The 19,193-nt window shown below is 47.3% G+C and overlaps 2 protein-coding genes across 3 annotated transcripts in view; one reads left to right on the top strand and one right to left on the bottom strand.

The window, feature by feature from the left end:
• HPCA (hippocalcin) overlaps window positions 1-4,253 on the top strand; it is a 28,252-nt gene extending 23,999 nt beyond the window's left edge. Inside the window, exon 5 of the mRNA XM_083454617.1 lies at window positions 408-4,253. Coding sequence (XP_083310743.1) covers window positions 408-505 — 98 coding nt within the window. The 3' untranslated portion in view covers window positions 506-4,253. The remainder of the gene's footprint in view (window positions 1-407) is intronic.
• TMEM54 (transmembrane protein 54) lies at window positions 1,613-15,319 on the bottom strand. 2 transcript variants are annotated; one of them, XM_083454615.1, is made up of 6 exons: window positions 15,015-15,319; window positions 8,688-8,881; window positions 8,066-8,125; window positions 7,058-7,246; window positions 6,497-6,631; window positions 1,613-4,683 (listed from the first exon to the last, which is right to left on the bottom strand). In XM_083454615.1, exons 1-6 carry the CDS (start codon window positions 15,025-15,027, stop codon window positions 4,591-4,593), a joined length of 684 nt encoding a protein of 227 aa, XP_083310741.1. In that variant the 5' UTR covers window positions 15,028-15,319; the 3' UTR covers window positions 1,613-4,590. The 2 variants fall into 2 exon arrangements, with proteins under 2 accessions (XP_083310741.1, XP_083310742.1); XM_083454616.1 differs by having other exon boundaries at window positions 4,513-4,683; window positions 6,463-6,631; window positions 15,015-15,180.
• Window positions 15,320-19,193: the final 3,874 nt, after the last annotated feature.

The following is a 19,193-nucleotide window of genomic DNA, read 5'->3' on the forward strand; positions in this document are numbered from 1 at the left end:
ACCCTACATATAAATATAATGCAACAGCCTAAGGGAAGCTCAGCAGGTGCTCTGTTGTGGTCACTGGCTGACCTTGGAGTCTTGCCATGGGGAAGAGGTAGGGTAATAAACAGTAAAACAAGGGGAGAGGTGACAGGAAACCTCCACGTGCTCCTTGTGATGCTGAAAGATGAAAGGCCAACCTGAAGAGAAAGGTTGTTAACTATGCACTGGGTTGGACAAATTGGACATGGCAAATCTTTGATGTCAGGGAATCCCATAAAAGGTGGGGCTCCTGGGAGTCCCGTGCCTTCTCTGTCACTTGTCGCAGGTATGGGGTCTGCCACAACCAGTCCTGAGCCCGTGACGTTCTAGGCTCCCTTCTGGATGGCGTGTTCATTTTGCTCTCCCCTGTCTTTCCTCCCCAGGCAAACTGTCCCTGGAAGAGTTCATCAAGGGCGCGAAGAGTGATCCTTCCATTGTGAGGCTGCTGCAGTGTGACCCCAGCAGCGCCTCCCAGTTCTGAGCACCCCCCGCCCTGTCTTCCCTGTGCAGCAGCAGCAGCAGGACAAGGCGGCTTTCGGAAGCGGAGGCGGCACCACCACCACCACCTCACTTGGCTCACGGTCTCTCCCCTCCCCCAGGGAGGTGACCAGCTTCCCAGTTCTCCCCTTGGGGTAACGGACATGTCCCCAAGGAGGCAAACGGCACTGCCGACGTATTTCTGTCTTCTGACTCACAGGTTTCCTCTCTCCCTCTCCCCGAACACTGTAGTTGTGTGTGAATGTGACACTGATGTAGGGGTGGGGGCTCCTGCGTGGTCAGGACAGTGGCAGCAAGAAGGTGGAGCACATAGGCCAGCTCATTTCCTTAGCTGTTGGCATTTGGGTTTTGCAAACTGTTTTCCACACCTGACTGCTGCTTGTGATGCACTATAACTGTGACTGCATGTGTGTGTGTGTTTGTACGTCTTTAATTACAGGAGCAGAATATGCTGCCTGGGGTCCAGTTCAGCCTCCTGAGAACCTTGCGCTGTCTCTTTCTGTAAAGCAAGCCCTCTAGGATTTGGGGCTGCCAAGGGAGACTCTTGGGAAACTGAATGAAATCTCATAAGGAAGGAGGAGATGGGGGGGGGGAGAGATGTTAAAAGATACGATTGGACAATGAGCAGGACTAGCAGCGGTCATTTGCTCAGTACTCTGTGTAGCTGTTGGCTTCTCGACCCTGGCTAGAAGAATATATTACGTATAAAACAGCCACTGCCAACCTGGTTCCCACCAGATGTATCGGACTACAATTCCCATCAGCCCCAGCTAGCACCTGTTGGCTGGAGCTGTTGGGCGTTGTCACCCAATACATCTGGCAGGCACCAGGTTGGCACAGGCCAATGTAATATAAGCACAAATATACACGTTCGCATCATTTAGGAGCATCTCTTTCCAGTATAGAGCTAGTATTTTTCGCCTACACTACATTCAAACCCTGGTTGTTGTCTGAGTCACATGGCGCAGTCTCACACTTTTCAAGGGTGCTTGAACGCAAACAATCCTGTCTCACTGAAAGGTGCTGGGCCTCGATGGCCTTCAGGGTCCCGCAGATCAACATATAAAGAACCTGAGAAGGAATTACACACTGACAGCATGTAGGGCAATTTATTTAGTTGGTTCATTCGTAACCCGCACCTTCCTTGCGTGTTTGTTTCAGGAAGGGCAGAGCGTCATCCTTGACCTCTGTTTCAAGCGCCACTGAAAGGAACAGCCCAAGCCCCCTTCCTTAAGCCTTCCCACAGTTGTTGACTCAGGGGGCACACCTTAGAGCACCTGGTGCAGTTGGAGAGAGCTCCTCCATCGGACCCTGAAAAGCTGCAAGGGACTCCTCGGGTCTCAAGGCTGCCCATAGAGGAACAGCTTCAGAAGCCAACCCCTCAACAGCCAAGGTTAAGCATTCACATCCCTTCAGCACTTTCACATGTCTGTAATTTATTTATTTATCAGTTTTATTTATATCCCATCTCCCTCTGTGAAAGATGTCCAAGGCAGTCAGTTATCAACATAAAAACACAACAATATCCAGTGTACAAAAATAATAATAATAAACCCCAAAGTCATACAACTCCAGTGTCTACCCCCATCCAATGGCCTGGGCAGATAAAAACGTCCTCAATTTCCTCTTGAGCACAACCAGTTAATCCTTCACCACCATCCTTGTAAGGTAGGACAATCTGTATTACAGATTGAAGGCTGTGAGAGAGCAATGACTCAGCTAAGACCAATGAATGGGTGTGAGATTTGACCCAGGGTATCCATATGCTCAGCTGGTTAAGAGCCTGGTGCTGATAATGCCAAGGTTGCAGGTTCAATCCCTGTTTGGGACAGCTGCATATTCCTGCATTGCAGGGGGTTGGACTAGATGGATCTCAAGATTCCCTTCCAACTGTACAATTCAATACACATGGATGGCTCAGATTCAGTTGGCACTAATAAGAGAGTACTGAGGCCTCAATAAACAGACACGTTGTCCATGTTGCATGTTTCACCAGGCCCCACATTGAGCTTCAGCGAGGCAGTTCCTGTTGCCGCATTGTGGGTGAGAGATCAGAAGCAGGCAGCTGGGCTACTACCTGTGCAGGCTGGCCAGATCTGGCTGCCTCCCTTCCCGGCCAAGAACCACATAGGGCTTGGCTACACAACCCATGGGTGTGTGCTTTGCAAATAAATGGGAAACCTGGAACCAGGCAATCAAAATCTGTTCCTTTGCATACATGTGCCCAGTGAACACCCACCCACATTTCTGCTTCTATGGAGTTGGGCTTTTATTTCTGCTCTTGGGGAGGGCAAGCAGGGAGCAACAATTACCAAGAGCTGAAAGTCCACTTTAAATGAAGGCTGGGGTTCTCAGGGTGTGGCTGCAGGAGACACCATGGGGAGAGGCAGCAAGTTTGGTTTGCCCGGATGAATCCCAGCCTACCCAGGAGAACTGTTGCACTAATGAATCAGTCTGCTCCCCCCAGACCACTCACCCCAATGGTCTTCCGGCTCTGGAATGCCTTTTTGTTAACCCACCCATCTCTAGAAGCATAGAGCATGCCCAGACAACAGCTTTAGACTCCACCTGCCACGTGTGCACTGAAGTCCATTCTTCCCTGCCCTGCTATTTCGGTGAGTATTTGCAATTGGTGGGGAGGGGGCTCAGTGGACATGGGCTTAGAACTTTAGCAGTAGGTTGGGACGTGTGGCAAGCAGGATTAACTGGGTGAGGAAATGTGAAGGCATCCCAGTCAAATACAGTGAATGGTACAGCCCACACAACTGTTTCTGAAATGGAGGGCGTCATCACAAGCTTACTGTCCAGCTCTACTATCCAAGATGTGATGGAATGTTTTATGCCGTTCTGTGTGGATGAATAGTAGGAAGCTAAAATTGGGGGTTGGCATTCCGAGCAGCCCTGAGAGATGGTGCCCTTTGCAATTGACCCCAAGGCTGGAGAAGAAGCAGAAGGCGCTGTGAGGCAAGAGGAAATGGCCAGTGGGGCAGAAGGTGGTGAGGTTTGGCACCGTTTGCCATGGCCTCTGCCAACCTGGCGCACTCCAGATGTTTTGGACTACAACTCCCATCAGCTCCAGCTTCATGCAACCATATGATGCTGAGGCTGATGGAAGTTATAATCCAAAACATAGAGGGCACAAGGTTGGCAGAGACCGATGTACAACTTGTTTAGCCGATTAATTAGCTGCCTCTTAACCTGTCAATGGTTAAATTAATGCATAAAATTTAAATTTCCCAAATCTTCAATGCAGATGGCCCTTCTAACATACTGAAGGCAGTGTCAGTTTAATTTACAATTTCACAAAGAAATGCTACCACGCCTTCTTAGAAGGAAAAGGCCGTCTTCCATAGATCCGTTTCCATTGCCTTCTAAATTAATGCAAAACAGCTTCCAAGAATCGCAGTCCCTCCAGTCAAAATTTGTCCCCCCGATTAGTCCAAGGAAGCATTCGTTGATCAATGCCATCCCACCCACCACCCTCCTCCTTCAAAGAGGGCTGTTTGCTCACGACAGAGTTCCAGTCCCCTTTTCTACCTCAGAAATGGCTGAGAGTATTGCCACCCCTCCGCTCTGGAGAAGAACCCAGCTCCACCCCATTGCAGAAGTGGAAGCATCAGTCCTTCATCCATCCATCACAGGAGTGCATGCAGGAAGCGGGAGGGGGAAGGGAACCACAGGCTTCGTTTGTTTTTAATAGCTTCAAAAATAAAAGATTTTTTTTTGTCTCAGTGCAATGGCCCGCAGAGTCATTTCAGATGCTCACGGGAGCCACGTGGGCCCAGCAGCTCCCTTCCTTCTGGAGAAGAGGAGCGCTTGGGGTCGATTTCTCAGCACAAAGCACCAGAGTGCTAATCAGAGCAGTAAAAGGTTTGGGCCTCAAGGGAGGCCACTGTTCTCCCGCTTCTGGATCCCAGTTGCTAAGCTTTGGGCACCGCCCACTGCGGAGAGGAAGCACGAGGGGCCACGTCCATGCAGACTGGAGCGAGGCTGGACCGCGAAGCAGAGGAAGCCACCAGATGACACTGCAAGAGCAGCCGCAATCTGGGCGGCGGCAACAACTGGCCTCTAGAGCCGCGCCGTCTCCATGCGGTCCAACCTCAGGAGATTGTGGCCCTCGCAGCTTTCTCTGGTCTCAGGCATGACAATCTGCAGGGAGACCTATAAATCAAAAAGGCCGGAATTAACAATAGTCCAAATGCAGCAAAGCCACTTCAAGGTCATTTCTCTTTCTCAGAATGAACGTGTTGCTGTTTTTTAACCACACAAGGGAAATCTCACAGAAAACAATTGCTCACCGAGGGGGTAAATACTGAAGTTTGTCACATGAGGGAACAGTCATCACATAGCAAACTGGGCAAGGGGGCAGGAGGAGTTCATCAGATCAGGAAGCTCACTTGTCTTGACAGTTAACCAGTTGTTCATAGGTTGGGGGGGGCAGTTTGTAGATAACAGACATCTAGATCATTGGACCACATTCCTTTGATTAAACTTTAATGAGCGTTTGGAACAGATCCCATTGGCATTCATCAGAGTAAATATGGCAGCTAGGTCACCACAGATGTCTGTGATGTGCCGCTGTCTCATATTCAAACAGCTCTTCTGGGGTCAGTTGAAGGTGCTTCTTTTCCTGCCACAGTTTCCCCATGAAAAAAGAGCTTTTAAGCCCTTTGCCTTGATTGCAGGGCAAGACTCGCTCAGGACCCCAGCTCCAGAATGATAGGGATACTTCTGCAAGATCTTGCAGGAACTCGGGACAGCACTGCAAGAGCGTCCCCAAAAGGGCCCACCTTGTGCTGCCCCCGCCCCCCCCCCCTCCCGGCAGCAAGACAGAAAGCTTAAAAACATTGCCATTCTTTCATTTCACTTGTGGGACTTCAGCCAGCCGACCTTCAACCATGTGTGGTTGAAATAATGCAATTTAAATGTGCATAAGATGCAGTTGTGCTATATCAGTTGCTGGGAATCACAGCAGTCAGACGCTGCTTTGTGGGCTCCCTAGAAGAGGCAGGATGGGCCCCCTTTGGCCAGATCCAGCAGCCAGGCTCTTCTTATGTGCCAAATCAGGTCACAGTGTCATTGTCAGGGTAGTTTATATGGAGCTGGCACACAGACACACAAATGATAGAAAGGTTCTGTTATTGGCAGGTATATTGCAAATTAGGTACGGCCAGAATTAACAAGATGCAAATTTACCCAATGAGTTGCAAATTGCTAATTATTTGACACTGGACAAATTATTCAGAGGTGGTTCAAAGGCCCCAGAGGGCTTGAATTTGAATATTTGACAAGATTCTGACAGGCATAATTGGATCCAGGAGTTTCAGGGTCCCAGCTGCATTAGAGAAGGCCAGCGTTAAGAGCCTCGGCTGCCCTGCGGAATTGCTTTCAGTTTGCAGAGTAAAGGCTCTGCAGACCATTCGCCTACCGTCTGAAGCTGCCACCGTTAACTCGGCGCCCTCTAGATGTTCTGCATAGCAGCTTATCATCAGTTTTAGCCAGCACAGCCGCCATCATTGGGGCTGATGGGGAGCTGTAGTCTGAAACATCTGGAAGGCTTCCAAGCTGGCAAAGGCCAATGTGAAGAATGGAAGCAGGCAACTGACATAACCAGAGGGGCCGGTAGACTCCCAGCAGCCAACGAGGCCAGTGGGTTAGGGTTAGAATTGGTGGGGCCCAGCAAACTCTGGAGGGCCACAGATGTTCCCTGCATTGTGGCATTTATTCACTTATCATTGCATTTATTATACTGCCTTTCTGCCAAGGCACCCTGTGAGGTTAAAAGGGTTAAAACAAATGATATTACAGTGGTACCTCGCAAGACGAATGCCTCTCAAGGAGCAAGGTGCAAGGAGCTATCAGAATTTGGGAGTGGTGGTAGAGTGGGGGAATCGCACAGCAAACCCTTCTGCAAAGTACATGATCAAAGGAGACAAGAACCTGAATCAGGAGGGTGGTGCAAGGAGATTTGTACCTTCTTCTTGCGTGTCCGCCTGTGACACAGCCTCAGATTCAGGAGCGCAAGGGTGATCAGGAAGCATCGAATGCTGAAGATGATCTCTATGGCATCCAGGAGGAAGGAGATGCTCCAAAGGACCAAAGCAGAGCTCTGTGGGGAGGGAGGAAAGAGGGCATGAGAGGGGCTTCACATTTTTGGAGTCAAAAGCCAATGCCTCATAGAACCATGAAGGCAGGACCTCCGGATCACCTAATGCAGCATTTGCAATCAACCCATGCAATCCAGGGCCAGAGTATATCACAATCCCACAAGGAAACGCAAGAGATGACCCAGCTAAGGTCTTGCATTAGCTGAATGAGTGTGCATGGACTCTAGAGACTGCTGCAAACTGCAGAGGATCCTCAGCAGGAAAAAGGAACAGCATTAAAGGGTCCCCAGAGGTTAAGAACTAAACCATGCTAGAACCCTAACGTTACACTAGAAGCCTTTTATAATCCCGCCCCCTCCATCTTAGCACCTCTCCCATTGCTTCTTCCAAGAGCTCCCTAGTGGCAGGAGCCCACTTGACAGACTTACATAGACCCGGGTTGGGTCAAAAGGGCACTCGTGTGCAATCTGGATGATATCCACGTTGGCAAAGGTGCAACGAGCCAGGAGGGATCGCCCGTTATTGATGAATGTGTAAATGATGGCGACGGCCAGCCCCACTGAGCAGAACAGCGAGAGGAGGGCACTGCTGATGCTGAGGGAGAAAACGGCCCATCTCTGCAATGGAGAGAACACAGTGGTGGGTCTGCTAGTCAAACAGGCCAGGCACACATGGCTTTATGCAGCAGGGAGCAAGGGGTCCAAATCCCACCCAAAGTGACCATGGGAAAGGATGCTCTAAGGTCGGGGTGCATCATCTGGGAGCTGAGCAGAGACACCTACAAACTCCCAGGAACATGCAAAGTGTTTCTTTCACTGTTGTGTTTGGGCTCTGGTATCCATTCAGTCATTTATATATTTCTAAAGATTTGTCGACAGCTTAATCACCACTCTCTCAAAGCCAAATTGAGATGCCAGGCATTAAACGTGGCACACCTCAAAACCTGCAGCCTGGCTTCTATGCCCATCCCCTCCCCAAGCCAAGCATCCCCACACCAAAATTGACACAGCCACCATCCCAGAAAGCGGGTTGTCCCCCGTCCCCCGTCCCCCCCCCGCTCCTGGAACAGCCCCAGGAAGGAGTCAAATAGATTGCAAGGTAGCATTGTGGAAACCAATCATTCTTGGGTGGGGCTCTTTACTCCCCCGATTCTTGAGCTGCAGCCAGTGGGGATATTTTACAACTTCTGAAGCTATCAAACTTTCCATGCCATCATCTCATATCCTGGGTGGGGTAGGCAGCTGAGCTGACAGTAACTTAAGATAGGAGAGTACATAGCTGGGGGTGGGTCTCATGAAAAAGAGGGTCCCCTGCCTGAAGGTCAAGGCTTCGATAAACAGCTGGGTGTAGCTAAGAGCCTTGAAGGGCTCCGCCACTCGGAAACATGACCCGCCTCTTAAGGGAGATGCCTCTGCTCCAAGAGAGGGGTTTCTTACCAGCGATTTCCGGGATACATATCTGGAGAGCACAATTGCTGCTATTCCGCAGGAGATTGTCTGCAAAGGGTGACAGATGACAGGAAATAACACACCGCAAAGAGTTTTACAAGGTTACAAGCTGGGCTGTATGTGTGGGAAGCCAAATTCCCAAAATCCAAATGGTGCATTCAAGGGGCCATATGTGCAAATAAAGCACATTTGAGAACTTTGCACCATCTATTTGCACGTGGGGGACTAAAGAAGAGGGCAAAAAGGAGTGCTCCCCCAATTTTGGCTCTGGCCATTCCCACAGTAGACCAGAAGCCCCCAACCTCAAACAGAACACAGGTTCCCTACCTTAAAAGCACATCATTTCCCCCACCATAAGAGTGAATAGCAACCATTTATTTGTATGGAAGCGAGAAAAGGGGTTGACTCAGCTACACCATTGGCGGACTACACTGCAAGATACTACTACTACAACTTTTAATTGCTCTCTGCCAACCATATCCCAAACTGGACCACATTTAGTTCATTTCCTAGAACTTCAAGGGCACCCTCTCTGCCTTTGCAGAGCTGGCCCTGAGAAGGCATGTCAGTCTTCCCTCCTCCAGCCAAGACCCTGCAAGGAAAGGCATACCAAGATGGCAGAGATCACGGTCACAATGTTGGAGATGGCGTACTGCAGGGAAATGGTGTCATGCGGGTTGGCAATGTGCCGCAGCACTGTCCCATGGACCAGAGCGCTGGTGATGAAGTTTAGGTGGCCAATGACTATCAGGATGAGTCCTGTTTTCATCAAGAGCTTCTGGGCACTGCTGGAGTCAAGGTGACCTGAAAGAGAGGAAGGCAAGGTCTTTCTTCCAGGACTGAGTCTGGCTCACAAGCCACTCTCTCACCTAGACCCACAGCATGGAATGTTGCAAAGTAAAACAAAGCCAGAGGAAAATTATTATTTATTTCATCCTTATTGCCCTGCCCTTCCTCCCATTGGGAGCACTAGTTAGAAATTTTAAAAACCTCCCCCTTTCCATGCCAGGCATCATGTCTCCCTCCGCTTACTTACCCTTTCTCCAAACCAGGGGTCAGCAAACTTTTTATGCAGGGGGCCGGTCCACTGTCCCTCAGAGCTTGTGGAGGGCCGGACTATCTATCTGTCTATCTGTCTATCTATCTATCTATCTATCTATCTATCTATCTATCTATCTATCTAAAAAAACAGATTGCTATGCACAGTGCGAGGGGGGCAAGTAGTCCTCCTCCTCCTCCACATACACACACACCCAGCCACCTTCTCGGTTTGCCGCCTGCCTCATTCATTGAAGGGCTGGCAGCGGTGGCACGAAATGGGCTTCCTGCCCGCCTAGAGGAAGCATCTGGCCCCCAGGCCTTAGTCTGCCAACCCCTGCTCTAAACCTTAGTTTAGAAAGTTCAGGTCCCAAACATCATAATTTTCCCACATAGGGAGGGAAATTTATTTCAGCTGCTTGATAGCTGCCTTTGTTGTCCTTTTCTGCCCCTTCCCCAATTCTACAGTATCCCTTTTGAAAGGTCACAGAACTATATACATGGAAGACGCCAAGTGTGGCTGTGCCACAGATTTATATAAAAGCATCACGGGAGTTGATGTAACGTGGCAGTTTTGTCTTGATCCTTTCCTAAGTATCCCTAGAATGGAATTTCCCTTCCACACACCCCACCTCCAGGCTTCCATGTGCTACAACATTTTTACCAAGTTTTCCCGAAGTGATCCCAAGAGCTTGTTCCTGCTCCGTCACTGCTAGCTTAGACCTCCAAATAAGGTATATATATGTGAAACTGGATGTCTCTAAAGCCCACTGCTTTCTTCCTCTCCTTTCTCTGCAATGAGGGCCAGAGCAATTGACAGTTTCTCCTTGCTCTGGCAAGCAGATAACGAGGCTTTCATTATCAACTTACTTTATTAAACCCTGTCCTTCCAAAGGAGCTCAGGGTGGCAAACACTTCAGTAATAAAAAAATACTTTAAAAAATAAATAAAAACATTTAAATGAAGCTGAATGTTGGAAGATTCAGGACAGATAAAAGACAGCTGTTCTTCATGCAGCTCATAATTAAACCATGGAACCTGCTCCCACAGGAGGCAGGGATGGCCACAAACTTGGATGGCTTTAAAAGAAGATTAGATAAATTCCTGGAGGAGAGGGGTCTCCATGGCTGTGCTCTGCCTCCAGTCAGCAGCGTTATGCCTCTGAATATCAGCTGCTGGAAACCACAGGAGGGGAGTGTTGCTGTTGCTCTCAGGTTCTGCTTGTGGACTTCCTATTGAGGATCTGGTCGCCCACTGTGAGAACAGGATGCTGGACTAGATGGGCCATTGGCCTGATCCAGCAGGCTGTTCTTATGTTCTTGCCTTTTAAGCACAAACTGCTTAAAACATCTAAAACAATACTAAAAAAAATCTAAAAATTTAAGAACAGATGTGACAAAATCATGTGGTCTGGATATGTCCTCTGAAACAGGAGTTTTCAGCAACCATCTAGAGGAGCACAGGACCGGCACTTCCCTAATGTCAATATTTGATTTGTTAGTCACCTAAAACAGGGTAGTTCTCTAGGCAACCTACAATCAAGTTTACAAAATTGTTTTAAAATGGCCATGAAATTTTTTAAACAAATCAATATATTAAACATGGAAACATCACCAACCTTCACAAGAAAACAAAGAGGTTTGTGAGAGCTTAGCATAGCGGAAGTCAAGAGAATGAGGAAACTAACCAAGTAGAGGCTGGGTACTGCTTCCCTTTTCTTTGATTGGGTTACAACTTCATGCCCAGCATGAATTGTTTTCATTTCCAGTTAAATTCTAAATGCTCCCATTTAAGCCGCTGAAGGTCTTTTGCTAAAGTTCAAGGTGTTTTACAAGTTGAGCCTACCATTCAGAAGCAAGCACCCCTGAGCTTAAGGGAGTTTACTCCCAGGAAACCATACACAGCATTGCAGACTTGCTATAGAGCATAAAATAGCTAAATCCATGGATCAACAACACAGCTGCTGCCTGCACTTCTTGGTGTGTGGTTGTTACTGAGGGGGCTGTCATGATGAGCTCCTGCTCTTGTACGTGAGTGGTAGAGCCCAGCAACCCAGTGCCATGGACTGGTGGGCAATAGTGAGTCACCCTAATCCAGATTCTGATTTGCCTTTGGTGGGAACTAGATGTGCAGGCAAGCAGATTTTTCTTAACGGTGACGAGGCAAGCCACACACCACTAGTTCAGTGCACAGGGCTCAGGATTCTTCAAACTGTGAGCCTTGGGCCACTTTCAGGTGGACCGCAGCACCACAGCCTGTGCAGGACCTCCTCACTTGCCCTGCCAGAGCCTTTGGGCTGGACCAAAGCCAGCCTCTCCTGCTGTGTAAAGGCCGTCCCTGGGAGACAGAGAAGTTCAAAGGGGAAGAAGAAAGGAAGGTCTCCTTCCTTTGAAAGGGCCAGAGGTGCTGAAGGAAACTAGAAAGTGAGATAAAAGCCTAAGATTGAAAATGCTATTATCATACAAATTTTCAGAGCACTTCACAGCTTAAAGCCAAACAAAGTGGGGTCCAGGACAAAAGCAGAATAAAACACAAGCTTTGGAAACAATAAAATCAATTCAACAACTTCCAAAACCAGCAAAACAATTTTATCCAATATAAAAACGATAATCCATAAATGGTTGGTGGAAAGCCTTCCTAAATAACAAGATATTCAGTAGGTGCCTAAACATCAACACTCCAGGTGCCTGCCGGATTTCAGCTGGTCATTTATTCCAGAGAGCTGGAACTCAGACACTAAAAGGCCTGTTTCTAGTACAGGCTAAAAGCAACTCTGGGGCAAATGGCACTCTCAGTGGTGCCTCATCTGAGAAACACAGTTGCTGGGCAGCAATATAGCGGCGAGGAGGAAATAGAAATAGAGAGACTGGAAATAGAAAGAAAAGAGGTAAGAGGGGAAAGCTGTTATCGGAGAAAGAAACACATATAAAAGATCAAGGGAAGAAAGGCACTGGCAGAGAGGGGTTTTTTTTGGGGGGTAGGGATAAGGCACATGCTGAGTGTGGTAGGAAAACGAGTAAAAAATACTTTACTAGTTTGGAAGACACAAGGGCTATAGGGCTTTCCTGGTGGTGGCCCCATGCTTATGGCCCCACCTTCCTACAGAAACTACAAAAGGCCCTTTCAACAAACACATTCAAAACAAGCCATGAGGGCCATTTTGTTCCCTTCTGCCTTTGTTTGACAACATTTTAATGCCAGTGAGTCTGATTCTTATGTCCCTAACCTCTCTGCAAAGTATTTTAATTGTATCTCCTTTGGTTGCACATCACCTTGGGAGGTCAAAGCCCTAAGTGATGGAATATAAATAAATACTTTAAATAAAGAGCTAAAACATTGCAGATTTGGTAGGCTCCTTATTTACAATGCCTATGGAGTTACCACAGACACATACATTATCTCCTGAAAAACAAGATGAAAAAAGGACAATTGGAGGGTAAACCATCTCCTTTTAAAGTATTCCAGGGAAGGAGGATCTTGCTTGCTCTGACCAACAGTCCCAACAGCTGCTGCCAGTCAATGTAGACTGTACTGAGCAAGATGGACCATGAGCCTGAGTCAGTACTAGACAGGTTCCTGTGTTATGTTCTTATAGCTCAGTCGGGAAAGCCTTAAACTTTTAATCTCAGGGTTGTGGGTTCAAGCCCCACATTGGGCAAAACATTCCCGCATTGCATGGGGTTAGACTAGATGAGCCTCAAAATCCCTTCCAACTCTATAAATCTATTATTCCTGTTGGGGAGCCTGGGGTCCTGCAGATAATATTAGACTCCAACTCCTATCAGCATGGCCAGGGATGATGGGAGTTGTAGTCCAACAACTTATGTAGGGCTGCAGATTCCCTAGCCCTGGGCTACATGGACCAAAGGTCTGGTGCAGGAGGCTACTGAATGGCTACATCTTGGACCGACTCTATAGTGACACCACGCTAACTCCCAGAAGCCTCAGCCAGGCAGATGGAAGCTTCTGGCAAAACAGTTTTAAAAAAATTTCTGTAAGACCATAGAACAGGTTTTAGGGGACCCACTTTTTGCTGATTTATCACACTATTTGCTTTCTTATGGTGACTTTCTACTTTCATTATATGTTTGGAGAAGGACAGGACAGAAATGAGACTCTAAATCAAGATACACAATGTACTACCATATGCAAAGATATACAAATTGTACCGAAAAATTACACCTTTTCTATTTCCAGCCCCACTGCATCTTTGCCCATTAACAGCAACCATTTCTCTTGCCAGATTGCTGGTGTAGTGCCCAATATACAAAATGATATACATTTCATTTACTGAAAAATGCTGGATCTGGGGAGGGAAGGAGCAACACAAGAGGTTAACAGTCTCAAGAGTCAATGGTTAGGAAGGCAAGTTAACCTAACTCAGATGCAGGAACAAGTTTGAAACCATTCTCAATATTCCCCTCTGGTGCTTATCTGCACCTATACAGTATTTGCACTGTGCGCATTTTTATTGCTCTTTGGACTAGGGCACAGGGAAGGTCTCTCAGAGGCGTAACTGTAAGCTAGGCCGATGTTGTTCAATCTTGGGTGCCCAGACACTGTTGGACTCCCATCAGCCCCAGCCCCCAAAGCCAATGGGGTGATATGAGTTGGCGTTGAACAATATCTGGGAATCTAAGGTTGAAAAACCACTGGGTCGGGCTGTCAGGTGGCAGTTGGAAGTCCCCAGCCACAGCCTGACAAAAGGCACAACTTCCAGACCTCCAGACTTGTCAGGCGTTCCAGGCCTGAGGATCAACACTTCCCTTCCAGAAAGGAAGTGAAGGAACCCCAGTGGCTGTTCGTGGGGCAAGATCCTCTTTACCACAACTGTGTTGCAGAAGAGAAAGATGCAGAGCCACCTTCCACAGATCAAGGCAGAGAGACAGAGACAGAGAGAGGAAGTGGGGAGACAGACACCTTTTCAGAGGGAAAATTTCACACCATTGGATCAAGGGTTTATGGAGAACATTCAGGCTGTTGACTCAAGCTCCATAAGGAAGTCCCAGCAAGGTGGCATTTCCTTTGGAAAACAAGTCTGTGTCTTTAAAGATTAACCACTCATTAAACAGCGAACAGCAATCAAGGTCATCTTCCTGCTAGAACATCCCAAAGTCTACAGGCTACAAGTAGGGTATTTGAGTGGGGGGAGGGAGGAGAAGGTAAAATTGTAAAGGACATTCAGCATGCTAGTGGTTTAGACTCTCGTTTTTGCTCTTGCAGGTCAATGTGGTAACCGGTGCGGGCAGGTACTTCTCAAGAATATGTTCTGGAAATCATCTTTGCAGACAGGTGATTTCCCAGGGCGCGCAGTCTTCCTCCCTGTTTTCTTCACTTGTCAACATTTCACTTAAGCACCTTAGGCACAGGTGCCTGCCTTTTGGCCAGGGGGGGATTATGAAAATTTGTAAAGTCCCATGCGTGCTGATGGTTCTAAGTAAAGCGGTTTTTAAAGAACAAAAACCACCAAGAGCTGAAGAAGAAAATAGGAGTTCCATTTTTATTCTACTAGCCAGCCTTAGGCAAATCACTTTCTCAAACACTGTGCCTTGACCTCATATACTACTGAAAGCCAGGATCCCTTTGGATGCCACAGAACAGCCTTCGCCAACTTTGTGCCCTCCAGATGTTTTGAGCTGCAACTCCTATCAGCCCCAGGACCAGCACAGCCTTGCTGGCTGACACTAATAGGAGCTGTAATTCACTAGCCAGAGGGTGACCAGGTTGGCTGCCATTGAAGATGCTGAGCCAAACCTCTTAAGCTGTGTTTGGTTGCATCGTGGGACGCTTGGCACTGTTGCAAGGAAGCCTGAAGGTACTGACACCTTTCTAGGGAAGGGAAGTGCCAAGGGTCTGCCCTGCCCCGCTTGCCTTTGACTTTGGAGAGGAGCCAACTCACCCAGCCGACACATCTTTGCAGTTTGGGATCAGGCCATCGAAATACATGAGTTAAAGTCCTCTGTTCTCGTTGTCTCTGCAGAGCACCTGGGAGCTGGCCTTGCTGCAGCTGCAGCTGCCTTGGCACTTCTTGACCATCCACCTATTTCGCGCTTCTTCTGGTGCCGCCTGGCTCTCAGCATCAACCCTCCTCCTCCTCCTCCAACCCTACAACTGCAATTTGAAATCAGCTCTTCCTGTTTGACCAGCTCTCCAGGCTCTAGAACAAAGGGCCAAACTCCACCTTCTCCTTCCCGCAGGAAATGTGATTCACCTCCCAAACCCCACCCACTCTGGAGTTCCTTGCTCCAGCCTTCCTGACCTGCTCCCCAGGTATGTCAGCTTGACTTAACATGCTCAGACTCCAGTGGTTTGTCTGATCTAAGCTTCCCACCCTGCCCCCTCTGCATGCTTTTCACTGCAAGAGTTTTGGTATTTATTTCTCTTCCTCCCATCTGCAAAACATTTGAGACAGAAAATGTGGCTTTGAAAAGCTATGTGCATTCCAAAATAGAATCAGGAGTGTCATTCCAGAGCTGTAACTTGAATATCTTTTGATCAGCCCTGCATTTCAAGGTGCCCAAACTTGCAATTCCGGATGTCACAAATTCGAAGGCAGTGGAGTCAGGTGCACAACAATCTTTCTGCATGTCTATTCTTAGGGCCATTGGCTTCTTGGATTCACTTTGCTGTAGTGTCACCAGCATTTGCCAGACAAAAATACACACACAGCGATTTGTAGTTCTTATAGTAGACGACGCAGCCAGCACTGCTCTCACAGAAGCCACTTGGTCCCATTCCTCACACACTCTGGAAAGCCAGACCATAGTGCCCACCTTCCAACCTCCAGAAGTGCTTTAGAGTCAGAATTTCTTTGTAAGGATTCATGCAATTGAGTTATTGCAGCACCTTGTGCATTTCGTTTTCTGCATGTTCTGATTGCAACACACACACACCCCGATTTCACATATATATGCAACTGTGCTTAGAGGAAACTGCATATTTACTGCTCTTTCCCTTTGTTTGTTGTAAAACATTTGAAAATAGCATCTTTTAAAAGTTAATATGTTTACCAGGAGATACAGGAAGGGCAAGGAGCAAGCAGGCACACAAACATCTGGTGCTCTTCTAAGGCAATGTGAGCCATACCACCAACAGCAAGTGTGCTCTGGTAATTTCCTAAGGCTGGCTGACTGTGGCTATCTATCTAATTTTATATCACCCTCCATCTGGAGTTCTCAGGGCACTTCACAGCATAAAAATACAAAATAAAAACACAAAATACATAATAAAAAAAACAAAAACAACCCAATACCTCGCCCCCCCCCCCATCCCCACATTTAAACAGATATAGTATGTTTATCAGCCAAAGACTTGGTTGAAGACTTCTCTTTGTCAGCCAATTGGCTCCCAGTACGTTTCCAAGCACAATTCAAAGTGTTGGTGCTGACCTTTAAAGCTCTAAATGGCCTTGGCCCAGTATACCAGGCAGAGAGCCTTCTTGGTAGTGACGCTTGCCCTGTGGAACGTGCTCCCAGCAGATGTCAAGGAAATAAACAACTATCTGACTTTTAGAAGACATCTGAAGGCAGCCCTGTTTAGGGAAGTTTTTAATATTTGATGTTTTGTTGTGTTTTTAATAATCTGTTTGAAGCCGCCTAGAGTGGCTGGGGAAACCCAGCCAGGTGGGTGGGGCATAAATAATATTTATGTTGTTGTTGTTGTTGTTGTTAGAACCTGAACTCGTCTGCCCTGTCTATATGTCACTTTTACCCAATTTCTTGCATGCAGAAGATCCCATGTTCAACCCATTGCATTTTCAGGTGGTGTAGGGAAATGTCCCTTGTTTGAAACCTGGAGAGCCGGTCACTGCTGACAATGCTGAATTAGCTGCCTTATCTGGAATCGGAATATAGGCCCAGCTAATTTCCCTACACCACCTGAAAATGCAATGGGTTGAACCTGGGATCTTCTGCATGCAAGCAGGTGCTCTGCTACTGAACTACACCCCTTGCTTTCTTCCTTTGCTGCATGGCTTTTACCTTTTCTATCTCATTCACCAATAGGAGAGTTTGGCTTGCACTGCAGATTCTGGGATAATCAGCTATACTATCAACGCCCACCAGCTAAGTCCCTTCAGCTATTAAGCTGTAACAGAAACCTCAAGAGGTTGCCAATTTTTCACATCACACAACAGAAAGAGACAGAACAGACTCATAGAGCATGGAAGGACCAAAATGCCTAGTTCCAAGTGTCGTCCATTCCCCAAGGTCTCCCTCAGATCTCCAGGCAATCCAAATCACAAGCAGAGAAATTTCAGGTACTCACAGAGAGGACTCTGTTTCAGAGGACTCACTAGAGCAAGTGAAGCTGCATTGCAAGGAAACAATCACCACATGCACATCCCAGTATCATAACCAGTCTGGGCTAGAGGGTGATTCCTTCTTAAACACAATATTCCTTCTTAAACACAATTGAGTGCTCCAATAGGATTTTTTGGTGGGACCTGCTGAAGGTCAAGGGTATTTTGACATTACACTCAGGGAGTCTCCAAATTTCCCACATCCATAGTTATAATGTTAATACCATGTTCAGAGGCTGCTCACTACCAGCACTTACGGCCATTCAGCAGCAGGGAAGGTGGGCAGGGGGAGAGATGGGATTGCAGGGCCTCTCTGTCCACTCTGCTTGAAGATTAGCTCCGTCAGGCTCCTCCTTCAGCTGTTATCTACAGCAACCATTCCACCAGGCTGTAGAAGTGAGATGGGACTGTGGAGCCTCTCAACCAGCATTACTGGAAGACAAGCAACTTTTGGCTCCTCTTCTCCTTGAAATAGTTTCATTTTAGCTGATCAGTTAAGGAATAAATAGCACCTGAGTTTGCTTTTTTCCATCCTCCTTCCCAGTCTGTTTTCCTTTTGAGTCGTGTATTGAGATTGCAAGCCTGGGGGCAGGGACTAACATTTGTTAAATGCTCTGGGAGCCTTTTTGGGGTGAAGAGCAGGACAAAAATGCATTAACACAGAATTATTCTCTATCATGCCCTGCTTGTGAACTTCCTAGAAAGATTTGGTCACCACTGTGGGAGATAGATAGGGACTGGTCTAGCAGTACAGATCCTGTGCCTTATTCTCTCACCGCGCATAGGGCTGCTATCAGTATTCCGGCTGTGTGTGGGTTTTTTGAGAACTTTCATTGTAACTTCTGTATTATCTTCTACATGCCACCATCACTGGTATGTCAGGGACACACACAGTCAATTATTCACATCACCAGTATCCTGACAGTCATTCATTACTAGGTTCAACTCAGATAGCACCCCATCCATTTCTGCACAGGACTACCAAACTGGTGCTGCTCTGTACTGCTGCTCCTTCTCTTTCTAATTTTAGAATGGAGCAGTAATGACAGCTATTTCCTCTCCTTGATTGCACTTGTTTTAACTGCTCTGCTCCAGAGCTCATTAAGGAGAAAAATGCTGAAATATTTAGAAATTCAAACAGCAGTTTAACAGTTGGGCATCTTGCATAAGGCTACAAGAATAGAAGTGTAGGAAAATTTGGCTGTAATGTGCTTCAGTCATGAATTTTGTATTGTGGAGGCAGCATTCACAACTAGCCCTTGAACAGTAATGCAAGGAGGATGCAGGCTTCAGACCGGATGCAGGCGTCTTGTCCTGTGCACACAACACTTTGTATACCAGATACCAGAAACTGTCCGGGCAAAGAGAATGGGAAACTCGGTTTTGGTTACTGAACAGTGAACTGCTGAACAGTAAATCAGAGCAAGTATATGGTACTGGATCCTCAGGACCTATACCACTTCAGAATGAAAATAGTTGTCACATTTTTAATACATATAACCTCCCAAACATGAAAAGCTAGTGTTATCAGGAGAAAGTTTCCACTTTCTACATGCAGAAAATGTTTGACACTGGGGAGCTTTCAAATACGCAAAACAAACCCACAAAGGCTTGAGGGGATTGTATCACATAGTATTCCTACATATTTGGATCTCCACTTTGCCCTCTGAGAGGCTTTCACTCTAAACACCTCTGCATGAAGGGTTAAGGGTGTGTGGGTGGATGTGCATGTGCGCACAGAAAAGCAAAGCTGCTTATACAAGGACTAACAGGATGTGA

Source organism: Podarcis tiliguerta (assembly GCF_965153285.1).
Source record: "Podarcis tiliguerta genome assembly, chromosome: 8".
Classification (NCBI taxonomy): domain Eukaryota; kingdom Metazoa; phylum Chordata; class Lepidosauria; order Squamata; family Lacertidae; genus Podarcis; species Podarcis tiliguerta.

Excerpts from the sequence above, each read along its gene's own strand:
- TMEM54 (XM_083454615.1), bottom strand. Across the intron at positions 8,126-8,687 it reads CCGTGATCTCTGCCATCTTG|ACAATCTCCTGCGGAATAGC; the intron begins GTATGCCTTTCC and ends CACCCTTTGCAG. Across the intron at positions 7,247-8,065 it reads ATGTATCCCGGAAATCGCTG|AGATGGGCCGTTTTCTCCCT; the intron begins GTAAGAAACCCC and ends TCTCCATTGCAG.